The 18,172-nt window shown below is 37.8% G+C and overlaps 1 protein-coding gene across 1 annotated transcript in view; it reads right to left on the bottom strand.

Annotated features, from left to right (window-relative positions):
- Positions 1 to 18,172, bottom strand: part of HERC1 (HECT and RLD domain containing E3 ubiquitin protein ligase family member 1) — a 151,917-nt gene that overhangs the window by 37,165 nt on the left and 96,580 nt on the right. Inside the window, exons 40-50 of the mRNA XM_012645072.1 lie at positions 10,795 to 10,911; positions 10,352 to 10,583; positions 9,181 to 9,305; positions 8,008 to 8,207; positions 6,779 to 7,047; positions 5,961 to 6,013; positions 5,067 to 5,267; positions 4,186 to 4,360; positions 1,845 to 2,115; positions 1,496 to 1,709; positions 516 to 721 (exon numbers count right to left, since the gene is read on the bottom strand). Of these exons, the coding sequence (XP_012500526.1) occupies positions 516 to 721; positions 1,496 to 1,709; positions 1,845 to 2,115; positions 4,186 to 4,360; positions 5,067 to 5,267; positions 5,961 to 6,013; positions 6,779 to 7,047; positions 8,008 to 8,207; positions 9,181 to 9,305; positions 10,352 to 10,583; positions 10,795 to 10,911 (2,063 nt within the window). The remainder of the gene's footprint in view (positions 1 to 515; positions 722 to 1,495; positions 1,710 to 1,844; positions 2,116 to 4,185; positions 4,361 to 5,066; positions 5,268 to 5,960; positions 6,014 to 6,778; positions 7,048 to 8,007; positions 8,208 to 9,180; positions 9,306 to 10,351; positions 10,584 to 10,794; positions 10,912 to 18,172) is intronic.

The raw sequence follows: 18,172 nt of genomic DNA, 5'->3' as shown, positions 1-18,172 counted from the left end.
AGTAGAGACAGGGTCTCGCTCTTGCTCAGGCTGGTCTCGAACTCCTGAGCTCAAACAATCCGCACGCCTCGGCCTCCCAGAGTGTAAACAGGTTTTATACTGTATTTTTTATTTGGATTTTTAATTGTTATATTGTTATTTTTAATTTTTTTCCCAAATATTTTTGATCTGAGGTTGGTCGAATCCACAGATGAGGAACCCACAGACACAGAGGGCCAAATGCATAAGCCTTCATCTTTTGTGAAGCTATTTCTTTGGTTTTCTTCTCATCCCCATCCGATTCTCCCATTTGTATACTATTATAACAACTCAAGAAACATAGTTGGTAACTACAGGAAAAATCTTCATAATTGTGTATGTATGCACATGTGCATGTGTGTGTACCAGAGACAGAGGGAATGAGAGAGAGGAAGCGCACACACAAGTGAGCACTACACTTTGAGCTCTTTGAGAAGAGCAGAGACGATTTCATCTTACATAAGTCGATTAATACATTTTACACTCAAAATACATACTCTGTTCTGATGAGCCTCCAACTTGATAAAGGAGCATTTTCTGAGATCTCCTCCCATATCAGCAAGTGTTTGTAGAGTTGTTTGGTTGTCTCGGTCGTGTGCAGCAAGAGTGCGCACAAGTTGTTGAGCAGCCCATTGTCTATGCTGTGAGGACAGCCTGGAGGAGAGGCAGCAGGCTGCCAGGGCATTAGCCAGCTCCAGAGGGCCTACAGCAGAAGGATCATAGGAAGGATGGGCATACAATTGGGCAGTTAAACCTGCTTAAACAAAACAATGAAATGATGTCCAGGTGAGAGTTGGTGATGGTGAACAAACAAAAATGGGTTAACCCATATCTTTTAAGAATTAACCCTTTTTTAAGCAATCATTTTACTAAGATATGCATATAAGGTATAAAGCATTTATCTCACATTAAATTCTATAATAAATTTGATTCACTGGAAATGTACATTTTATTATACATCAATCAATAGTCTTTGCCCTAAGGCCACAGTAGACTTGGAATAATTTTATTGCCAGGGGAGAGGCTACATGCCCTTGAAAAGTGGCTTTTATTGCTCAAACGTGATCTTAACAGCCAGTAGTCAAGGAACTGGGCTGATGGATACTAAAGCTTATCTCTCTTGGCCAAATGATCCTGATGAAAAGAAGGGTAGACAGTAGCGATTAAGCAGTCCCTTCAAAGTGTTTTCATCTTAAGACTCCCAAGAAAAAAACAATGCTACCTTTATCTGAATTTTATTATAGAAACCTACCAGGATTATTATCTATGGTGATTCAAATCACAATCTATAACTAATTGGTATATTTTCTAATATTTGTTTCCATACAGTGAAAAGGTATCCATGCACTTGTTTTATGTAAACTGAAGAAGCTTACATGTTATGTAATTTATCACATACAACAATACAAAAACACATTTTTAAAAACATGAATCAAACTGATTAGAAGATTGTCTATTTAAATAGTATGAAATCTACCTTTCTTTTCAACTTCTGTCTTATCATAGTTAGGTCTCAGTTTGGCCCCTTTGTCTGCTAGTAATGCCACAAGGGCCTGAGTTACAACAAAGTTTGGGGAGGTTACAAGCTTATTTTCTTCTGCAATTCCTCGGAGAAAGCTGGGTAAAAACTTTCGCTGAATTGGATCATCAACCGTGGTTAGATTTACACCTGTTGCAGCAGAAATCAAGTTCTGAAGAGGCAAATGGAAGAAACAAGTTTAATTTTTGTATGTAATTTTGGAACAAAAATATTTCATTTCAAAAGGCTCTTCAAGGATCAGTGGGAAATAAACAATTTAACAGGAAAAGCACTGAAACCATCTTACCTGTGTACACAACTGCACCAGCAGTTTTGCAGCGCTAGGAGTATTTGATGCCAGACATCCCACTGCTGTGCTCAGATAGGCCAGGCAAGAGATGGGCTTGTTTGTCTTGCTATGCCCACCTCGTGAGCGTTCTGAGGTGCTTGCCATTGCAGAAGGGCTGGTGGAGAGGCCAGCTCTCCCTGCTGCAGCCAAACACATTAACCGAACCAGCGTTCGGATATCTGTCAGCCCCAGAGACTCAAGACCAGCAGCCAGGCTGCAACTGGAACCACTGTCAGTAAAGGAAAACACTTTAGATGGATCAAGAAAATAGATTTCTTAAGGGACCATATGGTGGCCCACATCCATAGCATCAACAGCTATAATAAAACATAAGCTGTACTGTCACTAGTCGTACATGTCCTAAGAGATGCCAAAAACATTATATGTGAGCTGAAAACTGTTATCTAAACTTTCTCTCATTTTTATAAATATCGGCGTATACCTGAGGTGTAACTGAATTACCAAAGTAAAACATATGGGAATGTTAATAAAGCATGAATTTTCACAAGCTGAACTAACCCATGTAACCACTCTCCAGATCAAGAAACAACATTACCGGCACCTCAAAAGCCTGCTTTGGGCTTTTCTCGGTCACTATGTCTTCAAAAGTAACCACTGTCCTGACTTCCAAAGCCGTAACTTAGTTTTGCTTGTTTTTGAACACTGTATGACTAGAATAATAAAGTATGTACTCTTTTGTGTCTAGCTTCTTTTGCTCAACATTATGTTTATAAGATTCATCCATGTTGTTGCATTAGAGCAGTTTATTAATTTTCACTGGCATATCAATGTAATCTATAATTCAATTATTCATACAGAAGACAATCAGGTGATTTCCAACATGGCGCTATTATGAATAATACTGCCATGAATGCTCTTGTAGATGCCTTTTGGGGGATATACATAAGTATTTCTGTTAGATATATACCCAGAAGGGCATCTCTGGGTCAGAGTATGTTCAGCTTTAGTTGAAACTATCGAACGGTTTTCCAAAGTAGTTGTACTAATTTATTTTCTCACCAGCAATGTATGAGAGTTTTAGGTGTTTCACAGCCTTGTGCTAACTTTTTTTTCCCCTTAGTCTTAGATTTTTGCCATTCTGGTGGGTGTATAGTAGTATTTCACTGGATTTTAATTTTCATTTCTCTTAAGACTAATGAGGTTGAACACCTTTTTATGTGTATTGGCCATTTGGAGATCCTCTTTTGTGAAACACTTAATGTATTTTGTCCATTTTTCTTTGGAGTTGTCTTTTTCTTATTGATTTATAGGAATTCTTTATGTATTCTGTTGGTTAGCTACACTGCTAATATCTTCTCCCATTCTTTGGCTTGCTTTTTTACTTTCTTACTTTTTTTAAAATGACTTTTGCTAAACAGAGGTTTTCTATCTTAATGTCCATTTTATGAATCTTTTTTCTTCATGGTGGATATCTTCTGTGACTTGCTTAAGAAATCTCTGTCTGTCCCAAGATCAAGAGTAAATTCTATGTTATCTTCTAGAAACTTTATTGATTTACCTTTCACACTTAGATCTAAGAGCCACTTTGGAATTATCTGCTTTACATGGTATGAGATTGGGACCAAGACTCTCTTTTTATCTATGTAGATAAACCATCTGACCCGGCCCCAGTTATTGAAAAGACCGTCCCTTCTCCATTGCTCTGCAGTGTAAACCACTGCCATAAATCAAGTGTTTATTTACATGTGGGGGTCAGTTTCTGAACTCTGTTCTTTTCTACTATCCTATATGTCTATCCTTGAGCCAATACCACATAGTCTTATCTAAGTTTTATTTTGAGTTTTCTTTTAGTGTCCTTCTGCCTTCACTGATTTGTCATTAAATACTTCTGCTTAATTATTTCTTAAATGGCTGTGTTTTAGGTATTCTTTATCTTTACATTACACTCCACAGTATAAACAGAGCAAGAGTCCCCATGATGGAATCTGCAGGCAGACTTGGCTACACAGCTGGTCAATTCTTTTTGATCTCTAGGTTTTACCCAGGACCAACTGGATCAACACCCTTAGTTTCACATTTCAGGTAATAAAATAAAATGTATGCATTTTACTCAGTTACTATAATGGCATTATTTTCTACCTAAGAAGTGCCAAATATTAACTGAATGACTAAATAAATGAATGAATAACAATAATGACTATGTCTAACATCCTTCATTCAACAGTATATACACAAGTTTCTAAAATTCTATCTCACCCTCCCGAACAATACCAGAATCCTGTCTAATAATATATACTAGAAGCTAACTTAGCATCATCTGACACAAAATAACACTTACCTGACTGAGAGGAGAGACAGTGCTCTCATGACCATGGTTCTGGCCAGAAGAACCTGAGCAGCAGCGGTCACTCTCCTTAAAGCCACCACACGGTCATGAGGGTTTGCTAGGGCAGCTGCCTGCTCTCCTAATGTTATTCTCCCAGAGGAACTCTTTTCTACAGAGCCATGGCAACCTGAAAGACATGATTTTGTTTAGTTTTCAATAAGAAAGAAACACATCTGAACTACAAAAAAATTTTCCTATTTTACACAGGTTCCATAGCAAATCAACATGTTTTGCTCATCTGGAACCTTGTTATAAGAAAATTCCTTAGGAGAAACTTAGGTCTTTCTAAGTTCTAACTTTGATATTTCTAACTTGGATATTTCTAAGTTAATAATATATTAAAGGAGATATTTTCTATTAAATGCATTTTTTGTTTTGTTCATTTTGTTCATGTATCACTCTTAATATTAATAGATATAGGAAAGAATAGTTTTAAAAATATGCTTTGAGTATACACAAAGGGCTAAGTCACCAACATTGCTCCAATTCAAAATAACAAAAATTTACCATAACATCTCACCCAAATTTAAAAAAGACTGCACAATAATTTTGAGTCAGTTACAGGATTTCCCTAACACAAAGTTAAAAAAAAACCTTACATATTTTATTAATCTTTTTATCACTTCAATATTTCACAAAGACAAAAAATCAAAACTTAATATCACATTATATCTTCAAAATGTTAAAATAATTCACTAAAGAGACTTCATGGGGTGGGATAATGCTGAACTGCTATTCTTATTGTTTACCTTTACCTTATTATTATTTACTTATCCAAGAAACAAATTAACATAGAGTCTATAAAATCAATGCAAATCAGCGTTTCAGTTTACCTATTTGCATCAGGGTTTCTTCCATACTGTTAGTGGCTGTGACCATTGCTACTGATGCGCCCAGTGGGTCACTGTCAGGGAACTGAACTGGTTCTGGTACAATGCGCCGGTCATTTAAACCAAGTGGTCCAGCAAGCAATTCAAATTCTTCTTCACCCGTTAGCTTTTCATCTTCATCAACATCCAACATGTCCCAGTCTTCTGGAATTTAAATAAATAAATGTATGGTATGTGAATATCAACATGACATAATTCTGCTGGCAATGGTTACTGTGAGAATATGTCTAAAATGCAGGTAGATTGGAAGTCCAGTGACCACAAAATGAACTATCGCACCATCTCTTGGTGACCCAACCAAACTGTACTCCTGAGGCATGGTGCAACTTTAAGGGAAAGGGAGTCTGTATAGACAAATTTATTGAAAGCAATAACAAATGTTACAGCTGATAATGGAGGTTTCAACTAATAAAAAATACTGTCATGGGGCCAACAAAGAGTTCTTGTTCATGATCATTAGGAAATGAGTTATTAATATTTCAAGAAAATGAGTGCTCCAGAAAAATTGATGCTCATCTCAATTTTTTCTTTTTCACTTTCCATAGTTAGGATGGAAATTCAAAATAAACCATATCCTTTCCCTACTTTGAAAAAAATACATGTCAAACAGTAACTAACATTCTATGGAAAAGCTAATATTTGAACCCAGGTCCTTTTCCTTTGACTTTTAAACTAGGTCTGTTGCTATCAAACTATCTTGAGTTTTTCAGGGAAAGTTTAAGTTAACATGTACATAAATCCAAACACACATACAAAGGTGAATTTTAGTAACAGATGTTAAGCAGAGTATATATAAAAAACATGTAAAATAAAGAAGCTCTCAAAACAAACAACTACCTTCATACACACTGTCCTGCTTGCCAATTAGATCTGGAGCTTGTCCCTTGTACCTGCACCAAACATGAAGAACATCGTGTTTTTATATAAAACAGTTAGTATCCAAAAATGCAAATTAAGTCATTAGAACATTTTAAAAGGTCATTAATAAAGCAGCACAAAATCAAAAAGTATGCTTCATGTTATGGCCTAATGTAATAAAAACTTGCAGTATGTAGCTACATACCCACTTAGAAAATCAATGATTATTTTACCAAACTACTGGGGAGATTTCTGGGTCATCTACAACAACTCTTTTAATCAAGTTCTATTCTAGAAAGCCTTAAAGATTTTAATAGTTGACAACAAGGGCAAAAAACCTACTCGCTATTATTAAGGATGTAAAGAGATAATATTTTCATGAAAGCTCACTTAGTCAAACAGTCTATTTTTTCATCAAGAGAAAGATCTTAATTAAGATGTTAGAAATACAATGGAAAATACCAATGAAAAAAATTGAATGTAAGTCTCCTGAGGATTAAGAGAAGGTCCCAACCACGAAGTGCCAACAAGTCAAAGATTAACAGCCAAACTCCAATAAAGGATCTGTTACCATGCCACTATTCCTGGACTCTCAGAGATCCTGTCAGGTTCTCACCTCAGCTGAGAACATGAATTCTTCAACCTCCTCCATCTTTTCTGCCCTCAATTCAGCAATCATAGGATTTCAGGGAAATTTAAAAGTAATTCCTCACATGAAAAAATCTACAGTTCCCATGTCTTAAGGTATGAGATGCTCTCATTCAGAGGGTCTGGATATTTACGCAATTTCAAAGTACCTTTCAGAACTTGTTGTCTTGGATTTGGTCTTCAGGGCTAAGTACTTCTCCCTGCAGCTGCCACATAACAGGTAGTATGGATTTCCACTTCCACATTCACCACCAAACCAGCCATCCACATAGGAGCCATTGCTGCGATAGCCCTGGCGGTTTGCACTGCGCCCGCAGCCTGGGTGGTTTCTCTTCATGTGCTGATTGAAGCTGACAACGCTGCATTCACACAGTTCACACACCACCACTTCTTCCCTGTCTTCAGACTCACAAACATGCTGCACAAAATGATTTCATACCAAATTATTACAGTTAATTTAACATAAAATTAAGAAGTGGCAAATAGATTATTTATATTAACTACTTTGTTCACATATGCTGGAATATTTCCAAGGTGTTCGTTAATGCTACATAAAAAATTTCTTTCAAATTAGAATTTAGACCATACAATCTGAAGGTGTTTTTGCCCTCCCTCACTCTGATAAGTTATAAGTAAGTGATTGTTCTAATGAGAAAAGAGTTAATGAACATGACAATCTGCCCTATCTCAAAATGATTTTTTTTAAAAACCTGGCTAGTAAAAAGAACTAATTTTTATCTGGTCATAAAATGCATAATGAATTTCTGAGAAAAATCATGAGGATTCATTTACCTATTGACATAGTAGATTCTCTTTTGTGTAGGACTTATACCTATGAGCTTTTTGGTCTCCCTGCTACAAAAATATAATGCTAACAAATGTATATATACAAACCCATCATGTACCCTGCCCTTGAATAGAGGTATTTACAAGATCTAGGTGATCACTGGTTCCTAGCATGAGGCATTACACTGATTAAATGGAACCTATGAAGGAGAAGAGCATGCATTCAGGTAGCAACATGAGCATAGCAGCAGCCATGTTATAAAACCCAGCAGCCTCCTGGGACCTGATGCCTGTTTTGTAATCTATCTTTGACATCAGAATCAAATATTACCACAATGTGGCTCTACTCATTTAGTCTGGGGAAAGAAGAAATCGCACAGAGAAAACAAGAGACTTTTTCTTATTAGTTTGTAGGTATTAAAGTAACATCAAGCGTTAAATCCCCAAACCTCAGGATGAGATATAAGACTTTTAGAGTGTTTCAATTGTAGGCAACGCTGCTGTTAGTAAGCTGTATGAACAGGAGGGCAGGAAAATAAGTCAGAGCAGCCCCCGCTGCAGTCACACACACCCAGGTAGGCCAATCCAGTACCTCTGGGATCCACATTCCCAGAATATCATTGTCACTGGTCAGGTCTTGTCCAAACATAGCTTCCATTGCTTCATCATCAAGATCAATTTCCAATTCCTCATCTAAATTAAAGTCATACAACGCCCCAGGGTCTTGCTGCAAAGATATTCCTTCTCTCCGACTTTGATTCCTGTGGGCCTGCACAGAGCGGTATAACCCCGCTCAGAACAAAACAAAAAAGGCATTTTATTTGCATGAATAAAATAATTCTGAATATTTCGCCATCCTTAACTTTCACACATGTAGGTGAGAACCTATCTCAGCTGACTTATTGGATCCCAGACCATAAACTTCAAATTGTACCTATCACATGTGTTTCCTCTACTGTAAAATGGGGATAATAATAGCACTCGTAACTCACTGGGCCATTGATAGGTTTAAATAAGATAATCCATGCAAAATACCTTATAATGTTAATTATATAGGAAAAATCTCAATAAATGTGAGCTGTTATTCTTTTAGGTTTATTTTTAAAAAATAAGTCCCTTTTCAATTATATGGTAAATGTAAATCCTCTATTTTCTAGGATAGTCTCAATTTCTCACATACATTATTGAATCATTACTTATGTTCTACTTTTTCAATGATCAAATTCTGTTTTGACAAATCACATATCCAAGTTTTTAGTTTGAAAAATATATTCCCTATAATTTACACTTTACATGCCCAGAACATAATGCTAGAAGATTTATTAATGTAATCAGGGAATCTGGGACTTACCCAGTGAAGCGCTAAGGCCCACAGAGTACATCAGAAAAGCCAGTGCCTACTTTTCTGGCACAGTGCCCTTTCCAGTTCCTCCTCACCACTGATGCTAAATACCAAACGTGCATCACTGCTTCCTAAATTATAACTGATTGAGGGCAGGAGGAGCATTTACAAAATTTCTCAAAATCCTCAAGTGGCCAGTACAGCCTTCGGCACCAAAAAGACTTAAAAATAAATCTATGAATGTATGCTACGATTTCAATTAAGTAAAATTATGTATAGAAAATAATATGCAAATAGTTGTTCTATTAATGTGGAGGAACTGAGTACTTAGTATCATTAGTTTACATCTTCTTTAACGTTGCTTTTGTATTGATTTTAAAATAAAATCTTTCACAAAGAGAAGGATGTGAAACATATAATTACCTGCCCTTGCTAGCAACGTGCGAGCAGCTAAATCAAACTTGTGCCTTCTTGTTACCGCTGAGCGACCCCTAGCCGGTGGTCCACTTCCAGAAGCTGCATTCTCTGTATGATCCAAATTATCAGGGCTACAAGTGCAATTTCAAAAGCAACACAAATTTTTAAAAACCGTGAAAAGAAATCATAGGTGCAAGATTCGGTGTGGTATTACTTTTTCTCCAAATATCACTAAGAATAAAATATATTTATGATAAAATTTGAAACATATCTTTTGTCCCTTTTAAAATTCCTCAGTTATACATGTGTCATATCCTGTGCCCTGAGCGATAATTTTATCTGATTTTTAATTCCATCAATAATGAAATGATGTTTAATGCACGCTCAAATTCAAATGAAATCGGATATGACCTTAACAAAATCCTAAATGACTAAATACTTAAAATTTGAAATGATTGAGAATCCTTGCCTAGGGGAAACAGATTATTTCAAAATATACTATGAAAATATTCACTGAGCTTGTTAGAAAAAGTCTGCATGTTACATAAGACACAAGCCTTAAAAATAATATGACTCCATGCTGAAAATGAAAAATGAAGATTTAAAGTTATAAGAAGTGATGAAGGAGGAAAGATTTTAGGGGGAATGGTAGAATATTTTATTACATCTCATTTTGGGGTAGGCATTATCACAGAAATCTTTTTATAACCTAAAAAAGGGGCATATATAACTATAGAAAAGATAAAAACATAAATTTAATTACATTAAGAGACAGAAAAGATTTAAAAGTTCACTTTTATCAAATGTATTAATTAAATCAATTTCTAATATTAGGGTGAACACTATTTTATATCATTTATATGAGATAAAATTGTTTTATCAGCATGTTTATTTTACTTCAGAATAAACTTGCTTTAATTTTCAGTTTCCCTTTTCAGCTCAATTTTACACAAAAATCATGAATTTCCTTCTTGCCATGAGAACATGCATTCAAATCCAAACTTGTCATGTCACTTTTACCCTTCACAGAAACATAAGCTTACAACTAAAACACCCATCTTTTCATATACCTATAGTTATCAACTTTACACACCATGAGAAGCATTTATGAAGGGATATAAATGGGGCTTTGAAATTTATAACACATGTAACAGAAATACAGACATTGGAACTTCACCTTTCACTAAAGCCTTCCTCCATTTCAGCAGCATCAGCTGATGGTATGTCTCCTGGTGACTGCAAATAACAGGGATCATTTGACTTCCCACCACTGCCTAGAACTGCTGCTCCATGCCTGGCATCTGCTGTGCTGCCTGACTGGGGCTCTTCCTCATCCTCATGTCCAGGGTGCTCTATCATCCACATGGCAAGGACAGTGATATTCTGGGCATCAGCCTCTCCTCGAGCACCTATACAGAGAGGGGAAAAAAAAGTCTGATATTGCCTTTGGGCAAAGTAATTATTTATTTATGTCACCAGTTTAAGAATGGTAACATTCTTATGAGGCTTTGTTACAAAATCTGGTGTTAAAAATCTTATTAAGCTTTATGGTCTCTTAAAAAATATGTTGCCTGTAATAAGATAGGATTTCTCATATTTGCATATAAAAACTTATCCTACCTGTGGCTTCCATGGCTTTGGCAATTTGCCGAAGAGAGAATCCCATTTCCAGCAAGGGGACAGCAATTGCTGGAGGAGGAGGAGAAGTTGAAAGTCGGCTGCTTGGGTCTGACAAGGCTGAGACAAAAGAAAGAGAAGTAAGGTCCTAAATATCACTATATACGATTAATAAAAACTGTACTAAAGGATAACCATAAGTCCCCAATTTCCTAGTACTGTCCAAATTTAATGAAATTTTACTTTACTAAGAATATGCTCACTGTACAACTAAATGTGATTAAACGTGTTATAGCTATATAAGGTTTTTCACATGGTAAACCTGCTAATAATACAAGATAAAGCTGCTGGAAAATTCTTTATAAAAGTATTTTATTTTGAAATAATTTCCCACTGACAAAAGATCTTAAACTTACGCAAATTTGCAAAAATAATACAAAAAATTCATTTTTCCCTGCACTACTGGAAAGTAAGCTTTCAGACATGATGCTCTATCTCACTGAATATGTTAATATATAACTCCTACAAATAAGGACATTCTCCTACATAACCACAATACAACTATCAAAGTCAAGAAATTAGTAGCGTTATCATCTAATCCAGATCCCATGCTTATTTCACCAAATGTCCCAATAATGTTCTTTATAGCAAAGGATCCAATCCAGGATTACCTTTGCATTTTATTTACTTGTTAGGTCTCTTCAGTTGCCTTCAATTACTTTGATTCTTTGAAGATTACAGGCCAGTTATTTTATATAATGTCCCTCAATTTGGGTTTATCTGATGTTTCTTCATGACTAGTTCCAGATTATGCTTTTTGGCAGGAGTACCACAAAAGCGATGCTCATTACATTCTATTAGATGATACATAATTTTAATTTGTCCCATTACTGGTGACGTTAACCTTGATTGCTTGAGTTAGGTGGTATCTGCTAGGTCTCTCCACCGTAAAGTTACTCTTTTTCCCTCCCTTTCCAATTAATTAGTATTTGTGTGTACTATATCTAAATATCCCATTCCTCATCAAAGTTTTATACACATTCATTTATGTTTACTGGCTGAATTAATTATTATGATGATAGTTCACAACGTTGGTTTTCTAATTCCATCATTCCCTTTAGATTCATCAGTCGGCATTCTACTCCAAGGCAAAATTTCTCCTTTCTCCATCCATATGGACTTACAGATTCTTATTGTATTCATGAGTTATTATCTGTTACTATGATTATTTATTTTGATGCCCCAAAGGCCTCAGATTTGGCCAGTGAAAGTGAAAGCCCCCTCAACCTAGTTTGTATATCTTAGGCATGTGTCTATCATTCTCTGAGCACTTTATTAGTTTTTGGCACAGGCTACTACAGGCTCATTTCACTCTCAGCCCTGAAATCAGACATTTCTTCCAGAAGATCTGGGTTTCTTTTAGTAGAGAATGTATTTAGAAGACAAGATCTAGGCATTAGGTGTACTTATTGCTACTGAAGCATCACTGCTCCCAGGCCCTCTCAGCGGACAGTGCTAGATTATACACTCCTCACCCTGCTTGGCTCTGATACTTGGTGCTGGGCCATATGAACATTTTCTCACACCACTCAGCCTCCAATATTCTAAGCCAGGCCACTCCTATAACACACGGAGCCCTTCTCATTCCAATATGGCTCTGATATCCCACTCTGGGCCACCATGCTACCCACCTCCCAAACCCTGTTGGCACGAATGCCTATCTAGCTTAGTTCCACCTAACAGGGGAGGGGGAGAGGATGGGCTTTATGGCTCTCATTTTTGCTTTAAAAATACTACAACTGCTTTAGTGGTAGTAGTCCTGCTGTGACTGACAGAATCCTGTTTCTGGCCATGATGGACCAACAGAGACTAGATTTACCCTCCCAACTTAAATGACTAAAAAACCAGACAAAAATTTACCAAATAATGGTCTTCAGATATTGGACAACAAGCAGTATAGGACAGTGATCCCTGAGAGAAGGAAAACAAATGAGGTGAGCAGTACACCTGCCTCAGCTTATTGTCTGGAGAGAATTTCCAAGGTGCAGTAACAGGGAGGGTGAACCCAAACTAAACTCATTGGTCTCTCTGAGTTGAGAAGACAGATCTAAGAATTCAGGGAGACCATGGTGGCTAGAATTCACAGGGCAGGATACCAGAAAGGAGCAAGCTATATGGAAAGGAGAGAACTGTACAAAAAGAGAGCTCCAGAAATGTGCAGAGGGGCCCCCTCTTCTCCTCAAGTCTTCAGCTGATGCAGAAAATACCTAAGGGTAGGGAAAGAGCCACCAAGAAGGAACCTCACAAAGGATTGAGAACAGTTTGTGTTAACACAAGTCAGAACAAAAAACCTTTATAAAGCTTAAGGCAAAGTATTAATATTAGCTCACTAGTAGGGAAAAATTAGCTCCAGACTAAAGGCTGTCCTGGTCCCAATTCACAAAGTTTAAAAGCAAGCCTTGAAAGTATCATATTATTTCCAAGTAACTTAACTGTATCCCAGAACAAAGCTAAAATATATTTAAAGAAATATAAAATATCCAGCACCCAACAAGGCAAAAATTCACAATGTCTGGTATCAAATAAAAAATTACCAAGCATGCAAAGAAACAGGAAAATGCAACTCAAAATGAGGGGAAAAATAAGTCAATAGAAACAGGCCCAGAAATGAGATAGATGATAAATTAAGTAGAGAAAGACATTAAAACAGGTATTATATTATACAGTTGATTCTCATTATGCACAGGTTCCATATTTATAAATGTGTCTACTTGATAAAATTTATTTGTAACTCCAACATCAATACTCATGTGCTTTTGCGGTCATTTGTAAAAAGCGCAAGAGGGCCAAAAGATTTCAATCTCCCAACATACATGTTCATAGCTGAGATCAAACAAGGTGACGCTCTGCCTTCTTGTTTCAGCTCTCATTTTATGAACAAGTGTCCTCTACACAGTCTATTTAATGTTGCATTTTTTTGCATTTTTCTGTGTTTTTTGTTGGTGATTTCACTACTTAAAATGGCTCCCAAGCACAGTGTTGAAGTGCTGTCTAGTAAGCTGTATTGTACCTTATGGAGAAAATACATGTAAACTTTATTCATGCATGAGTTATAGCATTGTTGGCCATGAGTTCAATGTTAACAAATAGTGTATATAAAATATAGTGTCTTTAAACAGAAAGACACATAAAACAAGGTTATACAGTATATTGATCAGTTGATGAAAATCTAACGAGAAGCTCACAGGAACCTAACCCTGTATTTCCCCTAAGAGCAATGGTTGAGTATTTGCTAACTCATGTTAACAGTGACTTTCTAGAACATAACTATTAGTAATAGTTATTATGTTCTATAGTTATGTTCAATAGTTATTAGCAATAGTTATGTTAAATAAGATTTAACTGTTATTCCATGCATTCAGTAAGGCAGAGGAAAGATTGAGCATGTTAAATAGACGTGGAAGATGAAGGAAAAGAAAAAAAGACCCAAATAAAAATTCTAGAGATGAAGACTATAGTATCTGAATGATACTATTGGATGGATTAATAGCAGATTAGATATTGCAGAAGAAAAGACCAATGACTCAGAAGACACAGCAATAAAAACTATCAAAAATGAATGACAGGCCAGGCGCGGTGGCTCACGCCTGTAATCCTAGCACTCTGGGAGGCCGAGGCGGGCGGATTGTTTGAGCTCAGGAGTTCGAAACCAGCCTGAGCAAGAACGAGACCCGTCTCTACTAAAAAATAGAAAGAAATTAATCAGACAACTAAAAATATATAGGAAAAAAAAATTAGCCGGGCATGGTGGCGTGTGCCTGTAGTCCCAGCTACTTGGGAGGCTGAGGCAGAAGGATCGCTTGAGCCCAGGAGTTTGAGGTTGCTGTGAGCTATGATGACACCACGGCACTCTAGCCCGGGCAACACAGTGAGACTCTGTCTCAAAAAAAAAAAAAAAAAAAAGAAAAATGAATGATAATTTTTATGGAGCTTATAACAGGTATAAAAGTTAAATGTATGACAATGAAAGTATTAACGCTGAGAAAAGGGGAAATAAAAGCTTTTTTTTCCTTTTTATTATGTATGAAGTGGTATAATATCACTTGAAGGTAGACTTAGATAATTAAAGATGTATACTATAAACCTGAAAGTAATCTATAAAAATACAAAACAAAGTACAATTGACCCTGGAACAACACCGGTTTGAACTGCTTGGGTCCACTCATACATGGATTTTCTTCCACTTTTGCCACCCCTGAGACAGCAAGAACAGCCCCTTCTCTTCCTCCTCCTCATCCTGTTCAATGTGAAGATAACAAGAATGAAGACTTTTATGATGACCCACTTCCACTTAATGAACTGTAAATATGTTTTCTCTTCTTCATGATTTTCTTAGTAACACATTCTTTTCTCTATCTTGCTTTATTGTAAGAATACAGTATATAATGCTTATGACACATATGTATTAATTGACTGTTTATGCTATCAGTAAGGCTTTTGATCAACAGTAGGCTATTAGTAGTTAAGTTTTGAAGGAGTTAAAAGTTAGACATAGATTTTCAGCGGGGCAGGGGGTTGGTGCCCCAACACCTGCACAGATCAAGGGTCAACTATACAGCTAATAAGCCAACAAAGGAGATAAAGTGGAATAATAAAAAAATACTTATTTAATCCAAACAAAGTAGAAAAGGAGGAAAAAGAGAACAAAGAGCAGATGGAACAAAACAGAAAGATGGTGGATTTAAATCCAACCATGTTAATAATCACATTAAATATAAATGGTCTAAACACCCAATTAAAAGGCAGAGGACATTAGACTGGATTAAAAACCCAAGCTCCAACTATAAGATGCCTTTAAGAAACCTACTTTAAAATACAAATAAAAACACAAATGGGTTAAAAGTAAAATGATGGCAGAAGATAAACGATTCTAACACTAATCTTTTAAAAAAGCAAGAGTAGCTATATTAATATCAGAGAAAGCAGATTTCAGGACAAAGAATATTATCAGGGATAAAGAAAGACATTTCATAATGATAAAGAGGTCAATTCATTAAAAGGACATAAGAATCCTAAATATTTGTGAACCTAATGGCAGAACTTTAAAATATATGAAACAAAAACTGAAAAATGAAAAGGGAAAATCCACAACAGTCACAATTTCAACACCACTTTCAGTAACTGATAGAACAAGCAGACAAAAAAATCAGTAAAGATAAAGAAGACTTGGACAACACTATCAACCCATTTGACCTGCTAAACAATTTTTAGAACACTCAACGACAGTACAATACACATTTTTTCCAAGTGCACATGGAATATTTACAAAAACAGGCCATCTTCTAGGCTATAAGACAAGTTTTGACAAATTTAAAAGGATTCAAATTATATAAGATATGTTCTCTGATGATAATAGAAGTAGAAATCAATAACAGAAAAACATCTAGAACATCCCCAAATATTTGAAAACTGAATAAAATACTTCCAAATAACCTACAGGTCAAAGAAGACATCAAAGGCAAATTATAAACTTAAATTTAAACTGAATGAAAATGAAAACACAGCATTTCAAAATGTGTGGATTACAGCTAAAGCAGTGCTTAGAGAGAAAATTTATAGCAGTAAAAATGGCTACACTGGGAAAGAAGAAAGGTCTGATATGACTGACGTACATACAGCACATTATTTCTCTTCTAAATAGCTATAATTAAAACTACATCTTCAAGGAGGAGCCAAGATGGCGGACGAGAAAAGCCACCAGTCAGAGTGTCTCTGCAAACAGGATTTTAGAAGAAAGTGAAAAAAATAAACTAGCAGAAAAACATAGTTCGGGTGAGGGTCGGAAGGAAGGGTGCCTGAAACTACAGGAGACTCCACGGGAAGACGTTGCGGAGGAGAACTGGAAGGAGAAAGGTCCCTGAGAGGCTTGGAGACAAGGAACAAGGGTAGGTGGAGCAGTTAACTTTCCCCTGCCTTGCATCTCGGACTCCTGGTGGGCTCTTGAGCGGTTGGAGAGACCTGCCATCACCAGCCCAGAGACGGCTGCCACCAGTGAGCGGTGGCCTCTTGCGGACACGGTGCCGGGCTCCCAGCTCCCTTGGGGCACCTCCCCACACGCAGACCCAAGCCTATCGGCAGATGCCATAGTGCTCTATTCTCTCCTTCCCCTTCCCTACCCGTGGGTGCCCAGAGAGACGATTTAGCCATCACACGGAGGCATCTCCAAGGAACGGGATCTTTCCTTTTGGGGCCCTACAGCAGACTGAGGGGTATTCAGATGGCGCGCTCCCTACCTGCCAGCCCTCCCAGATGCTGTTTGCCTGGGGACTCCAGGAGAGTGGGGCAAATCCCGAGGTGGAGTGAAATCAATCCAGCTTGGGCACCCTGTAGGTCATTCAAGACCAGCACCCCTCCCCCTGGCAGGGTCAGGGATTGATCTCCAGGGCCCAGGGGACAGGCCTGCAGACCAGACCCTGTACACACAGGTCACGATCGCACTGCCCCAGGGCACAAAAGGGAGATCTCTGAAAGAGCCTACTGAGCAGTGTGTGCCTTCAGGGGCAGATCAGCGGGCCTGAGCCACAACCCTCCTCCCAAAAGAGGGCTGTGCACCCAGCTCAGGCTGCGATCCTGAATAGGGAACCTCCTGGCCCATGTCACAGCCAGGGGAGATCCATCAGCCTGAGGTCCAGCTTGCTGGCAGAGGCCTGGGAGAGGCCACCGAGAGGGGGAGGGTAGAGGGGAGTGAGACCTGCTCCAGAGTGCGGGTCTCGGACAGCCCCACCCCTCAAACCCAGAGTTTCAGCTAGACTTCACACAGAAGCAAAGAACATACCTTTGACCCCTGCTAACAGCAACTGTGGAGCCTGAGGGCAGGCTTACCCAACCCAGCCCCACCCAGACTCGCTCTTGGACCTGCCCCCACCAAGGTGGAGAATAAGGACATACCTGCAAGTCTCAGGGCCCACCCACCACCTGAGGCACAAGAGGGCCTCTCCAGAGGAACAAGAGCTAGCTACAGGACCCAAAAACAGCACCGCAGCTCGCTCCTCCCTGCAAGTGCCACCTACTGACAGGGAGGTCATCTTGCACACCCTTTTACTGCATCTACTGATTCATCATAAAGAGTGTGGTCAAATCTCACTCACAAACACTACCTACTGGCTCAGAGAATAAACAGGGCATGTCATTATCCAAACAAAAATCTAAAGGCAGAAAGGAATGACTGATCCAGATGGGAAGGAACCAGCAAAAGAACTCCGGAAGTATGAAGACTCAAATGGAAAGCACACCCCCAAAGAGGAACAACAGCTCCCCAGCAATGGACATTAACCAAACTCAGAACACTAAAATGACAGAAGAAGAATTTCAAACATGGATT

Source organism: Propithecus coquereli, unplaced genomic scaffold (genome assembly GCF_000956105.1).
Source record: "Propithecus coquereli isolate 6110/MARCELLA unplaced genomic scaffold, Pcoq_1.0 Scaffold224, whole genome shotgun sequence".
NCBI classification, from domain to species: domain Eukaryota; kingdom Metazoa; phylum Chordata; class Mammalia; order Primates; family Indriidae; genus Propithecus; species Propithecus coquereli.
Note: the sequence above shows the minus strand (reverse complement) of the source record. Positions and strands in the feature narration are given on the sequence as shown.